Raw genomic sequence first — 18,608 nt, forward strand, 5'->3', positions numbered from 1 at the left:
AGAAGTTTTTAATGCTTTTCTGTAGGATAGGTTACTTTCCCGCCAAGCAATACGAAATACCTCAATTTTTTTTTTTCCTCCAGCTGCGCTCCATTTTTTGGGCTGCTCTCTTTAGGGTGCGAGTATGCTCATTATACCATGGTGTCAAACTGTTTTCCTTAACCTTCCTTAAGCGTAAAGGAGCAACTTTATTTAAAGTGCTAGAAAAGAGAGAGTCCATATTTTCTGTTACATCATCAAGTTGTTCTGAGGTTTTGGATATGCTAAGGAATTCGGATACATCAGGAAGATAACTTAAAAAGCAATCTTTTGTGGTAGAAGTGATGGTTCTTCCATACTAGTAACAAGAAGTAGAATTTACAATTTTGGCTATATGAAGTTTGCACAGAACTAAATAATGATCTGAGATATCATCACTTGGCTGAACAATTTCAACACTATCAACATCAATTCCATGTGACAGTATTAAATCTAGAGTATTATTTCGACAATGAGTAGGTCCTGAAATGTGTTGTCTAACACCATTAGAGTTCAGAATGTCTATAAATGCTGATCCCAATGCATCTTTTTCATTATCAACATGGATATTAAAATCACCAACTATTAAAACTTTATCTGCAGCCAGAACTAACTCGGATGTAAAATCACCAAACTCTTTAATAAAGTCTGTAGGGTGCCCTGGTGGCCTGTATACAGTAGCCAGTACAAACATAACAGGTGATTTATAGGGGTAATTCTATCAGGTGCGTGATTACACATAGAGCAGCTGTTACTACACAGAGCCGTTGTTAACTGAGAAGATGCGACAAAAAACGCTGAAAATGAAGTGGATTTGCGCATCTTCTCTATTAACAACGGCTCTGTGTAGTAACAGATGCTCTATGTGAAATCACGCACCTGATGGAATTAACAGCTGATTAGAGAACCGGCTTTACTGACGAGATGCGCATTAACGATCAGCCGATCGTGATCGGAGCACCTCTAGTGATTTATCATTAACATTTGTTTCTCTGGATAATGTTAAATGAAGCACCATTACTTCAAACAAGTTATACTTGAAGCCTGCCCTCTGAGAAATCCTGACAACGTTGTTATAAATTTAAGCAACTCCTCCCCCTTTGCCTTTTAGACGCGGCTCATGTTTACAACAGTAATCTTGGGGGGTGGACTAATTTAAAATAATGTAGTCATCAGGTTTTAGCCAGGTTTCTGTCAAACAGAGTACAACTATATTATGATCAGTGATCATATTATTTACAAAAAAAAAATTTGTAGAAGGGGATCTGATATTCAATAAGCCAAGCTTTATCATTTGTTTATCCATATTGCTTCTGTTTTTTATTTGTTGAACCTCAATTAAATTGTTAATCTTAACTTGGTTTGGACGTTTTTTTGTATTTTCTAGTTTGGGGAACAGACACAGTGATATCTAGGTGAAAGAGTCTCTATGTGCTGAGAATTAACTGACCTCTGTGACGGGAGGCAGTTAGGAGATGGTAGGTTTAGCCAGTCTGTCTGCTTCCTGGCCTGGGCCCCAGTTAGACTATTTGCCATATTTCTAGAGAGAAAAGTGGTGCCACCCCAGGAGGGATGAAGACCATCTCTTTTCAACAGGTCAGATCTGCCCCAAAAGCTCGTCCAATTGTCTATGAAACCTATGTTATTCTGTGGGCACAACTTAGACATCCAGCCATTGAGTGATGACAATCTGCTATGCATCTCATCACCACAGTAAGCAGGGAGGGGACCAGTGCATATTACAGTGTCTGACATCGTGCTTGCAAGTTCACACACCTCTTTAATGTTATTTTTAGTGATCTCCGACTGGCGAAGTAGAACATCATTAGCGACGGCATGAATAATAATCTCACTGCATTTAGGTTTAGCATTAGACAGCACTTTTAAATTTGCCAAGATGTCAGGCGCTCTGGCTCCCCGTAAACATTTGACTATGGTCGCTGGTGTCTCTATATTCACGTTCCGTACAATAGAATCACCAATAATTAGAGGACTTTCATCAGGTTTCTCAGTGGGTGCATCACTGAATGGGGAGAACCTGTTTAATGTTTTGATCAGAACAGAAGAGCGGTATTTTGACCCACGACTATGCTGCCTCACTGCCACCCAGTTGCCCTGCTGCATGGGCTCTGTTGCCGGAACCGAACAATATACATGAATTCCTGAGCTAGAAGCATCCAAAGTCGTATCTAGAGTCCTAACATTCTTACTGTCCTCAATTAAAGTTTGGATGTGTGTCTCTAATTCTGAAATCTTCTTTGTCAGCCTAACTATTTCCCTGCATTTATCAATTGTGAATCCCTCATCTGCGACAGAGATAGATAAACTGTACATGTGACAAGAGGTGCAAATAACAATAGCAGGAGAAGCAATTACTCACCGTGCTTGATGAAATATTCTTACCACAGTTGTTTGATGAACTTGTGAAAAACTGGAGCGAGAGAGAGGAGAGGAGAAAAGAAAGCAGTGATAGGTTTGAATGAATACGCTAATGACAAGCTAACGAGTGCTAATGCAATGCAGGTAAACACTGTCCAACAGCCACGGGGTGTCTGTGAAAGCTGCATGGTGCATGAGTGTTTGATATGTGATTTTACTACAAACTATAAGCATTCTAATTAAGAAACATAACTCTATATTTTTATTTATTTCTTTTTTTAATTTCCAAAAAAAACTGGTTGTTAGCATTTAAAATTCATAAGAATGTTTATTGTGTTTTGAAAAGAAAGTAAGCTATGATATATAAATTAAGTCTTATTGGTTAACATGGTAGAACCACAATGTATTTATGAGGTTATGTATTTATTCAGATTCATTTACTCACCGGTTACTGTATATATATATATATATTCAAGAGAAATCCATAAACTCAATTGTTTTAACCTGTTAACATCACCATTATGGGACTCACAGCTGAAAGTGCTCTACCTAACTTAAAACTGTAACAGTTTCCTACTTGTTACAAACATAATTTTGGTGTCTTTTGAAAGAAGTCCCTTTGGGTTTTACTTTTTATCAACCAGATCTGATAATGCTCAATAATATTAAAAGTTATATTTTAATATAATAATTTTTAGTTATTTTTTATAACACATAAATATATATTTTTTATTTTATATAAAATTCATAATCAGTCCTGGAGCAATCTAGAAAAATAATTGGTTAAAAGTCACATGTGTCATGAGTTTCTATTTCAAATCTGAATAAGATATCATGAAAAATTAGACTCCTGCAAATATTTTTATGAGACTATGTCTAAAACCCCCACCCCCCCAAATATAAAAATATATATATTTACCAACTGTATTGAAGGCTTCTACAAACTACAGTATTTAGTCATTAAATATACCACTGCATAGATTTTTTTTTTTCAATTTTAAAACACTAGACAGAAACTTAGACATCATATAAGTGATTAATTTGAGCACTAGAAAAATATGATAAGAATAATTTGAGTAAGAAAAATAAGAAAATAAAAAAAGATTTGACTTTGTATGCCACTTACAGAAAATCCTGAGATTGCTAGAAAAGCAACATTTACAATGAATTACAATGCAATGCAAATAAGTGCTGCTGTGCTGATGGCTACTTATACAGATGGTAATAACACAAATGGGCCATAAAGTAAATAATCCACTCTCTATATTCATATAGACGCGTTCACTTTGATAGCCGTGATCATACAGTAATAGCAAGCTAATTTGCGCTGATTTGCACTCAAACAGATGGTAATCATGCAGATAAGTTCACATTCAACATAAAACACATTCTCAAATATATAAAACTGTCGAAAAATAAAACAAACATAGATAAAAGCGATCGCTATAAGTTCCGCCTCCATCAGCTGACAGGTGCATCAGAGCGCACCAAAAGCCGTCACAAGAGAGCGCCAGAATTTAAAGGGGGGGTGAAATGCTATTTCATGCATACTGAGTTTTTTACACTGTTAAAGAGTTGGATTCCCATGCTGAACATGGACAAAGTTTCAAAAATTAAGTTGTACGTTTGAAGGAGTATTTTTGTTCCCAAAATACTCCTTCCGGTTTGTCACAAGTTTCGGAAAGTTTTTTTCGAGTATGGCTCTGTGTGACGTTAGATGGAGCGGAATTTCCTTATATGGGTCCTAAGGCACTTCTGCCGGAAGAGCGCGCGCTCCTGTATAGCGAGGCTGAGCAGCACAGACATTTCACTGATCAGAGCGATTCACTGATCAGTGCGAGAGCGTCGCGAAAAGTCACAAAAGAAGTGTGTTTTTGGTTGCCAGGGCAAGACAACCCTGCACAGATTACCAAAAAAAAACAGCATTAAGGGACCAGTGGATGGAGTTTATTTTTACAGAGCATCAACGGAGTTGTGCAAGTGTTTTTGTTTGTTCCCTGCATTTCGAAGATGCTTGTTCACAAGGCCCAGTTTGAAGACGGATTTACGTATCGTTTATTTCTTAAGGATGATGCAATCCCAAGGAAAAAGGGTCACGATCGTGTGTTGGAACCGCAGGCGGTGAGTAAAACTGCTTCAAATATCTCTGCCTCCTTGTTAGTGCATCCCCTCCCATGCCAGAGACCCGGGTTCGAGCCCCGCTCGGAGCGAGTCGTTGCTGCTGCTGCTTTCGTTCAGTTTCAGCCTCTGGATCTGATTCTGGATCATAAATAAATGGCTCAATCTGACTGTAAGCCATGGTTTGTTTTGGATGATGGGTTTTCCCTCACGGTAATGTCACAGCTTCCACATCCTCTCAACGCAAAAGCCTATTCGCGCTCGTGATTCTTTAGCTCCGCCCACACGTCACGCCACTAGCCGGTCGTGTTTTTCCGGGAAAAATCGGTACAGACTATCTTTCTCTTATGAATATAATTAAACTAAAGACTTTTTGGATTTATGAAGGATGCAGTACTACTCAATATGTACTCAAGATTAACAGGATATTGAGTGAAAACGAGCATTTCACCCCCCCTTTAAATATACTATCTTTCACCTATCTTTCATTCACTTTTTTTTAAATGTGCTCCATGAGATGTCATTCAGTGGACCCTTACCTTTCTAACTAAACCGGGATTTACAGCTGTGGATGTGTTTATGACTTGTTATTACGGCAAATATGGTATGTACAGTGTTTCCATTGTTCATGTTTTTATGTGTACTGCTTACACAAATGTAGCAAATACAGTCTTTATAAGCTTTCCATTGAAAAACAGGCTTAGAGCTTTATAATGATATATAGTTTGTGAAGATTAAATTTGTCCCATTTCATTTTATTTGTTTGTAAACACTGAAATGTGCGAGTTGAGGACGCCTGCATCGGGGTGCTGGCTAACAGGTTAACAATCTAAAGCATTTAGTATGAAAGTGAAAAAGTGAAGTGACATTCAGCCAAGTATGGTGACCCATACTCAGAATTTTTGCTCTGCATTTAACCGATCCGAAATGCACACACACAGAGCAGTGAACACACACACACACACTGTGAGCACACACCCGGAGCAGTGGGCAGCCATTTATGCTGCGGCGCCCGGGGAGCAGTTGGGGGTTCGATGCCTTGCTCAAGGGCACCTAAGTCGTGGTATTGAAGGTGGAGAGAGAGCTGTTCATGCACTACCCCCACCCACAATTCCGTCCGGCCCGAGACTAGAACTCACAACCCTTCGATTGGGAGTCCAACCCTCTAACCATTAGGCCACGACTTAAAAAGTATGTCATAAAAAAGTATGTCATAAAAAATATCTTGAAGATAAAAGTCTTTACACGCATCTATTTTCATTTGTCTCAGGACTAAAAACGCTTGAACTACATGAAAGCTAAAAAAGAATACTTTTTTAAACTAATTTTACAGATACTTGACATCTTAACACAGCTGTATCAGTAAGATATTTATGTCGTCACAATCAATTATTTGATCAAAATCTTTGCAAAATAAATCTATAAAGGCCCAACTGTTTTTATTTAAAAAAAAATATAACATTATAGTGTGAAAAATAAGTATGTTGCATTTAAACTGCATGGTTAACAACACCATTTGTAAAGTGAGAAAGAAAGTCTAATCTGTTGTAAAAGTTCTGTGAGACATTTGTAGCAACTTGTATGAAGAAACACTTTTGGTTTCAAAGAAACCTTATGACAACTCCTTTTCAATCTAATATACATCTTTTGTGTTTGGGACCTAGTTTGTTTGTTTGTATATTTGTTTACTTGTTTGAGTTTGGGTGTATATTTGTGTTTGTTTGTTTGCAAGTTTTAGTCGGTATGTTTGTGTTTGTTTGCGTGCATTTTCATGTTTTCTGTATGTTTACATTTGTGTTTGTGAGTGTGTTTGTGTGCTTGTGTTTGTGTACTTGTTTGCATTTGCAGTGTATGTTTGTATTGAGGCTTGAAAAAATCAAGGTGTGAATAAAAATAATGAATGTAACTAAAATGAACTAAACTTACTCAAATTAAACAACATTTTCCTATAGCACAGACTGTCTTGTTAGAAACAATCACCCCTGACCCACCACTATTTATTTCACTTTGTAGTTATTACCTTTTCTCTGTCTATCTAAGATCATCCTGAACTTCTGTAAAAACACAACCAGCAGATCTACATGATTAACATTCCTATTTAAATATTTTAGTTTTTATCTAATACACCAGATGTTTGTTGTTACAAAGGTTCAATAGGTTTAACCTCCTTTTGACCAGTAAATGAACTTTCAGCTAACCTCATGCTCACAGGCGTTTGTCATAAATAGATGCAATGGAGATCCTTTGATCTGTTTTTGATCTCTGAACTATATCTGCCACACAACACCAAAGTTTACAATGCCAGTTCGCTCAAAACTATTAAAATACAGTACACTGATATGGTCTCAACAGTAATCACACAGTCCTAGACACCCGATGCCGTTCTCGTTTCGATACATTACATGAGACAAAATATTTAGCCTTTCATGTAATGTTGTAAAATTTTAGACCTTGTACATCTATTTCAACTGATAATGAGTCTTAAGGCAAGAAAACCCAAGAGAAATATTGATTTTATTACGCAGTATACATTTGCTTTCGTTCCAGTTAGATATGTGTATGCCCATACGTATGTTTTAACTGATATAGCATGCCAGAAGTTAATATTGACAAAATAAAAGACAGATTAAAGGATTTAGGCTACTAATTTAAGTTTCAGTAACTAATTAAAATTAAACAAAACAAATATTTTTCCTGTGGCTTAGAGGTAACTTTTTAGAAGAAAACTTGTGCAACCTAATTTTAAAGTAAAAAAGATCTGTCTAATGTTAAAACAGGTAGAATGTTTTCACCAATTATGAAATTATGTTGATTTATTAAAAATATTACTTTGTTTAATTCTTTTAACATACATTTAAATCTATCTTTGTGTGAGTGGGACAAAACTGGCGTGACAAAATGCTAACTTTCCTGATTTGTAACATTGAAAAACTTTTTTCACTTTCTTTTTTGTTTTAGTTTTGAGGTATCAGTAACCTAGTTTTCTTTTTAATTTAATTTGTAACAAACTATAATGACTTTTTTTTTTACAAATTTCAAAAAATTATTAAATGCATACCTTGACCCGATTTTAATCTTTTCCGGGGTCAAAAAAATAAAAATAAAAAAAAAGATCATTTTGGTGTCTCTATTTCGTGTATGTTTTAACCTTTTTTCTTGAATTGCATTGTGTATGTACAAACCTTTATTAAAAAAACTCCCTTATACCATTTAATAATCATACCAACATTTTCACATTTTGAAGTTTAAAGCACATAGTTTTGAACAGTTTTCAACAGCCCCCCACACACAAAAAAAAACTTTTCCCTCCGATCATAAATTCTTTTTAGGTCAATAAACAGATGGTCACACACGGGTGGGGGCTGTGCAGGAACGGGGTCCAAACAGGTGCCTTTTTATGACCCTCATCAATCAAACTTTTTGAGAAACTGTGCACCGTACTCTCTCTTATAGTTTTAATTGAACTTCCTCTTTTCTTTTAGCATCCAAATTGCTTGCTTTTCTTTCAAAGTCGGCCTCCAATGGATATAACTAATAAGACATATTCGCTGCCTTTAATATCTGAAGAATTAATGCAACTGGACGCAGCTGAACACTCGGAAAGACCTGTGAGGTCTATATATATATATATATTATATTATAATATATATTACTTTGTGATTTAATAATTTATGCATCAGTGAGTTAAGGGCTCTTTATCGTATTCACTCCAGGCAACCCTGTCACTCATTTATTTGAAAGTTATGTATTTCACGTGTCTATTTTTGGGATATAAAATATGGGAAAATGCTGTTTTCTTCACTTTAGTTAAAAAAAGCATCTACCAAGACTATTAAGTGTGACACCTGAGACATATAATGACACAGTGGGCTGTGTTTTGGTGTTTGTCACAGACAAAAAAGTTTTTTTTTTTTTTTAGTTTTTTTACATCAACCCAATGTTATATGAAATATATAAAATAAACTTTCAAAAAATTAGGACTATGGGTGACATGTTAATTGTTTTCATATCATTTCCCATATAACGGTTAAATGTAGTTAACATTTGAAGTTGATTTAAAAAAAAAAAAAAAAAAAAAAAAATATATATATATATATATATATATATATATATATATATATATATATATATATATATATATATATATATATATATCAACGTTGTTCTAATACAAGAATTAATTTTGGTTGTAGATTTTAGGTAAACTTTGATTAAAGGTTTTGATCCACTTCAAATGTTGACTACTGTATATATTATGTCTCTTATGTCTCTCACAGGGAGACCCTGGAATGCCTGGAGATATTGGTCAAAGGGTAAGTGTCTTTTTGTATTTACAGCCACTAATTTACAGTAGCTTAACCTATACAGTTATACACAATTCTTCATTAAGCTAGATGCTATAACATCATATGTATAAAGTCGCTACCTTAGCTGCAGTAAGTTATCTGTTTCATTAAGTACCAGAAATGGCCCATATGACAATGAGTATTATTGAGATGTTTTGATAATTTTAATGAATGCAGTGTCACTGGATCAAGGGCTAGTTTATGTTTATGTATTGCTTTAGATTACAACCCGCAACATACTGCATAAGTAAAGAGAATTTGCATTTACATTTAGTAATTTAGCAGATGCTTTTATCCAAAGCAACTTACAAATGAGGACTATGAAAGCACTCAAAATCAACAAAAGAGCAATGATATGCAAGTGCCATAACAAGTCTCAGTTAGCTTCATGCAGTACATGTACCAAGGTTTTTTTGATTCATGTAATAAACAAAAAAAAAAAATAAATAAATAAATAAATAAAGTAAAAATATAGAATAAGAAAAGAATAGAGCAAGCTAGTGTTAAAGGCCTTTTTTTTTGCTTTTGTTAATTGTATATAAAAAAAAAAAGAAATAGTATTAAAAAAGATTAGAGCTGGTGTTAGTTTCTATTTTTAAAGAAAAAAAAGCTGTTAGTAAATGGAGTGCAAGTCTAAAAGGAGAATTTATATATATATATATATATATATATGGCTAAGGACTCAGTGGCTGGGATTGAGTTGGGCACGTCATTCCACCAGAAGGGAACATTTAATTTAAAATTCAGTGAAAGTGAATATAAAATGATGCTCACTTGCAGAACACAAGCTTCTAAAGGGCACATAAGTCTGGAATAATGAATTAAGGTAAAGGGGTACAGAGCCAGTGGTGGTTTTGTAGCAAACATTAATGTCTTGAGTTTTATGCAAGCAGCTAATCGTAGCCAGTGCAAATAAATAAACAGAGCTGTGACATGCATTATTTTCGGCTCGTTAAAAATTAACCTTGCTGTCGCATTCTGGATTAATGGTAAATATTTGTTAGAACTGGCTGGAAGACCTCTCAAGAGAGCATTGCAATAGTCCAGCCTGGACAGAACAAGAGCTTGAACAAGTTGTGAAACATGTTCTGAAAGAAGGGGCCTGATCTTCTTGATATTGAATAAAGCAAATCTGCAGGACTGGGCAGTTTTAGCAATGTGGTCTGAAAAAGTCAGCTGCTCGTCAATCATAGCTCCAAGGCTTCTGGCTGTTTTTGAAGGATTTATGGTTGATGTGCCTAAATGGATGATAAAACATGACAAAACAATGAGTTTGATGGAACCACAAGCAGTTCTGTCTTGTCAAGGTTAAGTTGACAGTGATGGTCCTTCATCCAGAAAGAAATGTCTGCTAGACAAGCTGAGATGTGAGCAGCTATCATCAGATCATCAGGATGGAATGAGTGGTAGAGTTAAGTATCATCAGCATAGCAGTGATATAAAAATCAATGTTTCTGAATGAAAGAACCTAGATGTCATGTAGATGGAGAAGAGAAGTGGTCCAAGAACAGAGCTTTGATGCTCCCCAGTAGTTAGATGTTGCTACTTGGACACTTCATCACTAGCATCAAGAGATGATAAATGTTTAGGGGGAGGAAGCAAAGATGTAAACATAGTAGATAGCCGGAAGGGTGAGAGTGAGCGGAGGTTATGTCGAAAGATGACATGTGGAGGGATATGTGTTGTATCAGGGACCATGTTGAGGTTGAGATTGAGGAGGAAGTGATCCGAGGTGTGCAGTGGAGTAACCAGTACATTATCAGTGGAGTAGTTTTGTGTGTAAATAAGGTCCAGTTGGTTGGCTGATTAGCCGTAGCCGTAGTTAACACTCTCTCGTGGCCTAATGGTTAGAGAGTCGGACTTCCAATCGAAAGGTTGTGAGTTCGAGTCCCGGGCCGGCAGGAATTGTGGGTGGGGGGAGTGCATGTACAGTTCTCTCTCCACCTTCAATACCACGACTTAGGTGCCCTTGCCCAACTGCTCCCCGGGTGCCGCAGCATAAATGGCTGCCCACTACTCCGGGTGTGTGTTCACAGTGTGTGTGTGTTCACTGCTCTGTGTGTGTGTGCACTTCGGATGGGTTAAATGCAGAGCACAAATTCTGAGTATGGGTCACCATACTTGGCTGAATGTCATGTCACTTTCACTTCCACTTAAGATTAAATGAGACAAGCAGAGTGTGGAAGTCTGCAGCCTGAGGTTTATCTAGGTGGATGTTGAAGTCTCCAAGCATAACTAGGGGAGTACCATCCTCAGGAAAGGTTGATCTAATTATTTCAAGAAGTTACCTTAAGGTCCTGGGGGTTGATAAACAACTACAAAACAAGCATTTACCAGCAACGAAAACTACGCTAAACACTAATGAGACAAGAAATAAATAATGCTTTTAACTTCTGATGATTGATTGTTTCCCTCAAAAAGAGGGGACTGTCTTTACACTGTCTTTTGCTAGCACTTAAACACTTTACTGTTTATCACAACAAAGGACTAAACAAGCGCACAACTCTGAAAAGGTATGTAATACAGTACGAAACCAAACCCAACCTATTCTAATATTAAATAGTATGTATGACAGTCTTATATTTGCAAGCAATTTAGCTAAAACATACACTGTGTACTTTTTTATAGCCTACACATTTGTTTCAATCTAAATGCTTGGTTGAGACTTTTGGGTTAGGAAGCTGACTGGATTTGAACCAATTTGGATGGATATCAGTAATAAGTAACCCAATGGTGCTGGGTTAGGAATGTGGAGGATGTGAAAGAGAGCGTGCAGCAAGTCACATGAGTTCACACAATAATATACAGTTTAATCTTGACTTTTATTGTCATGAAGGTTTGGCCTTAAAAGTTTAACTTCGTCAGTGGGTGAAATATATGAACAAATTGAACAAAATCTTAAATTTGTTCTTAAGCTGATCAAACAGGGACCACGGCGGCTAACGTAATGTCTCGTTCCCGCCTCTCAGGGAACCGAGGTTACGATAGTAACCGGAGACGTTCCCTCTCAAGGCGGCAACTCAACATTACGTCAGCTAAGACGTATATGGGAACTGTATAAAATCCCGCTGTGAGAGCAGTGAAGATAAGCCCTGAACGGAGTCAATCACCCCCACACATAAGCAGTACAGTTCTAGCCAATGGCCGTGTCGCTAAGAGTGCTTGCATCTGACAGGCGGAACTAGACCAATGAGACATCTGTTCCGAGCCTAACAAAATATATCGAAATCTGCACTAGCCAGGGCAGACACAAAGCAATAAGCACTCAAGCATGAGAGTTAAACAGAGTCGACTGTGACTACTGCATAAACCATATAATCCATAACACAAGAGTTAGCAGCCATGGTAACTACTGTATAGCTGGTTATTACAGAATGAATAAAACTTAACTCACACAGAGGGTACATCCAGCTTGTAAAACCTGGTGATTGTGTTCTGGGAAGACCAGCCAGCAGCAAAACATAAATACTGGACAGACATACCTCTAGACCAGGTCCATCAGGAAGCATTTATATTGACCTCGCAGAATGAGCTCTGATGTTGAGGAGATAATCCTTCCCCTGGCATTCGATAGCGTCCACGATCCAGTGAGAAAGTCTCTGTTTAGAAACAGCACGTCCCTTATTACACCCACCAAGCACACAAACAGCTGGTCCAACTGACGAAAGGCGGCCGAGCGATTCATATACATCCATGGATGGTTTCAAACTCCCGCTATCCATACTGTGCTGTAGAAAGCGCAAAACATCCGACACGGAACAGGTCCCCGGGTCAATATAAATGTTCTCGCACCATTTTGTGAAAACTCTGCGTAGCAGCGAATGTTTGATGATGCTCGTGTCTCTGTAAGTGTGTTTAGCACTCGTGAGTGTAGAGCGTCCCGCTCATTAGGGTCCCTGCAACGGCCACACATGAAGGTTCCACAGCTCGGGGCTGGGGTGCCATATTGTGCCATTCGCCTGAGACAGCAGATTCGCCTGAGGGGGATTCGCCATGGGGGAGCCATCACTAACTCTCTCAGGTCCGCGAACCAGGGCTGATTCGGCCAGTTCGGGGCCACGAGTATAACTGACGCTTTCTCCTCCCTGGTTTTGCACAACACAGGCAGAATCTTCACAGGAGGGAATGTGTAAGCCTGGCTTCCGGCCAACGCGATGTCAGAGCATCTCCCGGCAGGGGGGAGTGAGATAGCAAATGTGTTCTCGCTCGTGGCAAACAAATCCACTTCCTCCCTCCCAAATCATTAGATCTGATCTTGGGTGAAGCCTCCATCTCCTTGAGGAATCCCGTTCCTCGAAAGCATGCTCACTCCACGGTTCAAAGTACCGGGGATGTGCGACGCTCTTATGGAGATTAAGTGTCGGTCCGCCCACAACAGGAGACCCACTGCCTGTTTGAATAGAGCTCTGGAGCGAACGCCGCCCTGGCGATTTATGTACGAGACCACAGACGTGTTGTCGGTTTGAATCAGTACATGTTTCCGCTCCCATTTCGACCGAAAGGCTTGCAGGGATATTAGGACACCGCTTCCATTATTCCAAACGGTTTATGTGCCACCTTCTCTGTGACTCCGACCACAGGCCCAGACGCACTGCTATGTATGCATTCGCAGAGAAAAGAACTCCTGGGCTGAACATATCCGGGCTGTTCTACGGTCTCAGAGTGCTGACACAACTGTGAATGACCTTATGAGCTTGTGGACCGAAGACCACGCCCTCGGCGGAACTCGTTTTAGTTACAGCCAAAACTGTAGCGGCCGCAATGTAGCAGACCCAGATGGCACACTGAAGAAGCCGCCGCCATCAGTCCCAGAAGCCTCTGAAATTCCCTCAGTGCAAACGACCTGCCCGGTCTGAAACAGCGCAGAGTCGATGAAATGCTCTAGAGAGAGATGGGCTCACATCGCCATCGAGTCCAAACATATTCCCAGATATGTTACAGTCTGACTCGTAAAAACACGCTCTTCTGCATATTCACACGCAGTCTCAGCGTATCCAAATGGCGAAGCATTGTTTCCACGTGACTGATAGCACATCTCTTGAGTGGGCTAAAATCAGCCAATCATCCAAATAATTCAACATGCGCATTCCGCTTGATCTGAGGGGAAATTTCGCTCTATCGCTCTCTCTCTCGAGCAGACTGAGAACTTCCTGTCCTGTGAAACGCCCGGGATAGCCCTCTTACTGTCCATGAGATGACACCGCGGACGCCTTAGGTCTACAGCCACTGATGGCTTATTTTGACCAGGGCCCCGCCCCCGGGAGGCTGGAAGCACTGGCGGGAGGGCGGGCGCGTCGCGTAATGGTGTGACTCTCTTGCGCCATCGAGAAGCCATTATTATCATGGACTGTGGCTCTGCGCTGTTTGAGATAGGGTGAGCGACACAATGTTGGGTGCAAGAATTTGTATACATGCTTCTATAGTAAAATTATTACTCACAAAAACATCATTTAAACACATATAGCAATCGTCACCCATAGTGATGTGGGGGACATGATGCATTTGTCTTTGTGGTGTTGGCACTCTCGCTCCTTCGCGAGGCCGTTATAATCAAGGTTGTGGCTCTGCACTGTTCTGAGACAGGGCGAGTGACACAGTGTTGAGTGTAAGAAGTAGTAAGGCTCTTTGTTGATTATAGCATGCTTTATTGTGGAACTCACACAAACAGCATTTAAACAGACATAGCAATCGTCGCCCGGGGACATGATGCATCTGAACATGGAGGGTGACACCATGTTTATGTGGTGTTGGCACTCTCACGCCCTCGCGAGGCCATTATAGTCATGGGTTGTGGCTCAGCACTGCTATGAGACAGGGCGAGTGACACAGTGTTGAGTGTAAGAGAAGAAAAGCTATTTTGTTGATTGTGTACTTACTTCTATTATGGAACTCACACAAAAAGCTTTTAAACACACATAGCAATCGTCGCCCGAAGGAAATGGGGGACATGATGCATTTGAACATGGCGCTTGGGGGCCATTGACGTTTCCTCCCAGGCTCTTACCACTGCTGGTTTTTGTCGAAACGAGCATCCGGTTCAGAGCGAAGTGCCACGGCGGGGTATTTAGCTAGTCTTAGAGCCTGACGAGGTGCATAAGAGCAGAACCTCGCAGATGAAGGCTGGAGTGAGCGACGGGTATCGCGTGGCTCATCGCCTTGGCGCGCTTTCCGCGTCTCTGAGAAAAGCTCCATGACGTCATCAAAGAGGCCGGAGGGAGCAACTGGAACATTTAGGAGCGTCCTACGGTCCACGTCTTCCAGGACAGCTAGGGTAAACCATAGGTGCCTGTAAGGACGACCATGAGCCCCATGAAACGGCTGAGCAGAGTGCTAGTAGCCATCAGCGCGAGATCAGTTGCCGCGCGCAGATCCCTGATGACGTCAGCGCTACTGTGCCGCCGTCTGCCTGAAACACCTAGAGTATTGTCCTGAAGAACAGAAGCTGTCTTCCCTCAGAAGTATAGGCTTTGTTCGTCTAAGGGCCGTGAACTGCATGGCTTGGAAGGCAGGCTGTGGTCCAAACCAAATGCAGAGGGAGACGGGCACAGGTGTGCGGTAACGGTCTCCTCGACGGGGGGAGGGTATCCGCCCCATCCTCTTGCGTGAACATGGCCTGCGTAGCAGAGTGGGTGCGCGCCGATTGGGGTGCAGCCCACGACTTCACCACGAGCTCTTGCATGCCTCAATGCCGTCTGGTAGCAGCTCGACTGGAGGAGCCACGAGTCCAGTTACCTTTCACAGGCTCGTCAGGTGCGTTTTGTAAGTGAGACCCTGCTCTGTGACGGCCTTTCCGAAGACCGTGATGAGCTCCCCCTGGAGGTCTGCAGGGTCCTCTTGGTCGTGGCGGTCTTTTTTCCAAACCTTTTCCGACGTCAAAAGTGACATGGAGTCGTTTTCCTCGCCAGCTCCGAAGAGGACGAAGTTCGCGGGGTGGAAGCTATCATCTACCACGCCTTCGGGCCTCATTCCCGCTGTTTTCCGAGCCACTCTGGCTCTGAGGGCGCGCACTGGCAGCTCGGCACAGTGGGCGCACGTGTGGTCCGTGTGAGAAACCCAGGCAGGTCCCACAGAACTGGTGAAGGTCCGAATCTAGCATTAGCAGCCATCAGATGCAGAGAGGAAAACAGGGTGAGTAGTCCTCTATTGCAACTTCCACGATGACTTAGATAAGACTTCTAGCGTGAAGAAAGAGATTCTGACGTAATTTTCGCGGCCCATGCATTTTATACTGCCCGGTATTTGCATGCTTCGCGTCAATTGGCCAGCTGTCCCCAGCTGGCGTTAGCCAATAAGATTTCAGTGAAAGTGGAGAAGGGAAGAGTTCCCAAATATGTCTTAGCTGACGTATTGTTGAGTTACCGCCTCGAGAGGGAACTCCTCTTCTCACATCTGCCCTAGACCCTCGGCACAAACATCTCAGGTTCCTCGACGAAAACATATGAGGAGAAGAAAAAAACTTTTTGAACATTATCAGAGCTTTTTCCTTTATGCGAATGGCGCGATTTGCTGACAGTTTAAAAGGCTAAAAGTTAAATATAGTCTATGTTCTGTACAATAGCCTAATTGCTGCAGGCTACTTTATTTACATTTTTTCTTTGTTAACTTTTTTGTTGTTGTTTTTTTTAAGCTGTTAACTTTTTTAACATGGCTGACACTCCCTCTGAGTTAAAATATCCTGGAGTAATTAATTTACTCAAACAATACACTGACTGAACTGTTGTGAAGAGAGAACTAAGATAACAGACGTAAGATTGACTCGTTCCCAAGTCAAGAACCGGTTGCATCGGTTTTTGGATCACCAGTACACTGAACCGAGAATCATTTCTGTCGGACGCATGCAGTTTGAGAACCGAGAAGCTCATGATACTGCACATGCATGATTCAGTGTGAAGCAGGCTGACACACAGCGCGGATGAACCGAACTGGTTATTTTGGTGATTGATTCTGAACTGATTCTGTGCTAAATGTTATGAGCGCGTGTAAACCAAATGCTTGAATGAAGGGCAATCATCACCAATGATGTCATTACATCGAGTACAAAAGAACCGGTGAATCGTTTTTTTAAACCGTTTTTTTTTTCGAACTGTCCGAAAGAAACAGTTCGCAGAAAGAACCGAACTTCCGACCACTACTGTAGTGACTTATGTCAGCAGCGTTACTGCGGAGTCGTGAATGTGGATTGACAACAGACCCGGAAGAGAATACAATGCTAAATAAAGTTGACCAAAATTTATTTTTGATGCTTCAACAAATTGTAACTGACACTCTGATGTCACATGGACTACTGAACTTTGAAGATGTTTTTATTACCTTTCTGGACATGGACAGTATACCGTACATACACTTTCAATGGAGGGACAGAAAGCTCTCGGACTAAATTTAAAACATCTTAGACTGTGTTCCGAAGATGAACGAGGTTAGGAATGACATGATGGTGAGTCATTAATGACATAATTTTCATTTTTGGATGAACTAACCCTTTAAGTTATTGATGTTTATATATTTATTCATTTTAACATTGTTATTATTTAATTAATTAATTATTTTTTTGTTAATTTCTTTCTTTGTTTGTGAGAGCAATTGTAACATGGAAAGCAATTTCCCTCTGGGATTAAAGAAGTTCTTTGAATTAGAATTTGTGAAATACACAAAATATTATGTCAAAATGGCAGTCGGTTACATCTTAAATAAACATATACAGTTAAGAAAATACTGGATATGTGTCAATATAATGGATCCATGCATTTCTTATATTAGGCTAATAATGTTCATCAAACAACAAAAGAAAACATGAGAATCACTCATTTAAGTAATTTCTGTAAATTTAATAGGTAATTGTGTCCAATAACTTCATATAGAAATACAGTTTTCATAAGCTTGGTAAAATACTCTTTATTTAGGTCATTTGTATCATTGTATCTAATGGTCTCTGAGGGCTTATCCCCCTAAAGATGAAACCCTTGAACCGCCCCGGTAACCGAGAGCAATACACTGTATGCCTCAGATTTTTCTGTTTGGTAAAATAACATTATAATCTTCTTTGCAGTAGAGAAATCTGCTTACATGTAGACTACATGGGGAAAAGAGTAGCCATGCACACACTGGAAACATAACAGCTTTTGTGTCTTACAGTTTTTCTCAATCAATTTGACACATTGTCCAAACTCAGGTTATTGTTCTCAAAACAGTTTACACAGTGATCTGGACACTTTGGATTTATCCCAAACAGACTGTAAGTTTCCGTTAACTTAATAAAAAGAACAAATCATGTGCACAAAAAAAAAAAAATAGTTACAATAGTTAATACAACCAACCAATACTTCAAAATATATGGAAAGCAAATTTATTAGTTTTACTGAAATCACAAACATTTATGTACCATTTGTCCAAACACAACAAACAAACTATCAAATGAACATGGTATATTTTCAGTTGGCTCTAAACTGATAACTATTTGGTTAACTATACACACAACACAGGGAATGCAGTTTAGATAATCGTTGACCCATGTATCACACAGTTGCTTTAGAGTAATATTATAAGGTAAAGTACACAAAGAGCAAAAATAATTATGCAAGATATAAATAAATAAATAAATAAATAAATATGAAAAGGTGAGGGGTAAATAAAGAGGTGCAGGTCTATAATGTGTAATGAGAGTCAAGTTATTTATATAGTGCTTTAAACAAAACAGATTACGTCAAAGCAACTGAACAACATTAATTAGGAAAACAGTGTGTCAAAAAT

At 39.5% G+C, this 18,608-nt stretch overlaps 1 protein-coding gene across 26 annotated transcripts in view; it reads left to right on the forward strand.

Moving 5' to 3' along the window:
- LOC113098631 (collagen alpha-1(XXV) chain-like) overlaps positions 1 to 18,608 on the forward strand; it is a 564,810-nt gene that overhangs the window by 335,529 nt on the left and 210,673 nt on the right. For 25 of the 26 annotated variants that reach the window (XR_003289116.1, XR_003289115.1, XM_026263676.1 and 22 more), the window contains one exon: positions 8,793 to 8,828. The exons of the other annotated variant lie outside the window; for it this stretch is intronic. Coding sequence is in view for 23 of the 25 variants with exons in the window: in XM_026263676.1 (XP_026119461.1) it covers positions 8,793 to 8,828 (36 nt within the window). In the remaining 2 variants the exon portion in view is untranslated. The remainder of the gene's footprint in view (positions 1 to 8,792; positions 8,829 to 18,608) is intronic. 26 annotated transcript variants of the gene reach the window in all.

This window comes from Carassius auratus, unplaced genomic scaffold (assembly GCF_003368295.1).
Source record: "Carassius auratus strain Wakin unplaced genomic scaffold, ASM336829v1 scaf_tig00216597, whole genome shotgun sequence".
Classification (NCBI taxonomy): Eukaryota; Metazoa; Chordata; class Actinopteri; order Cypriniformes; family Cyprinidae; genus Carassius; species Carassius auratus.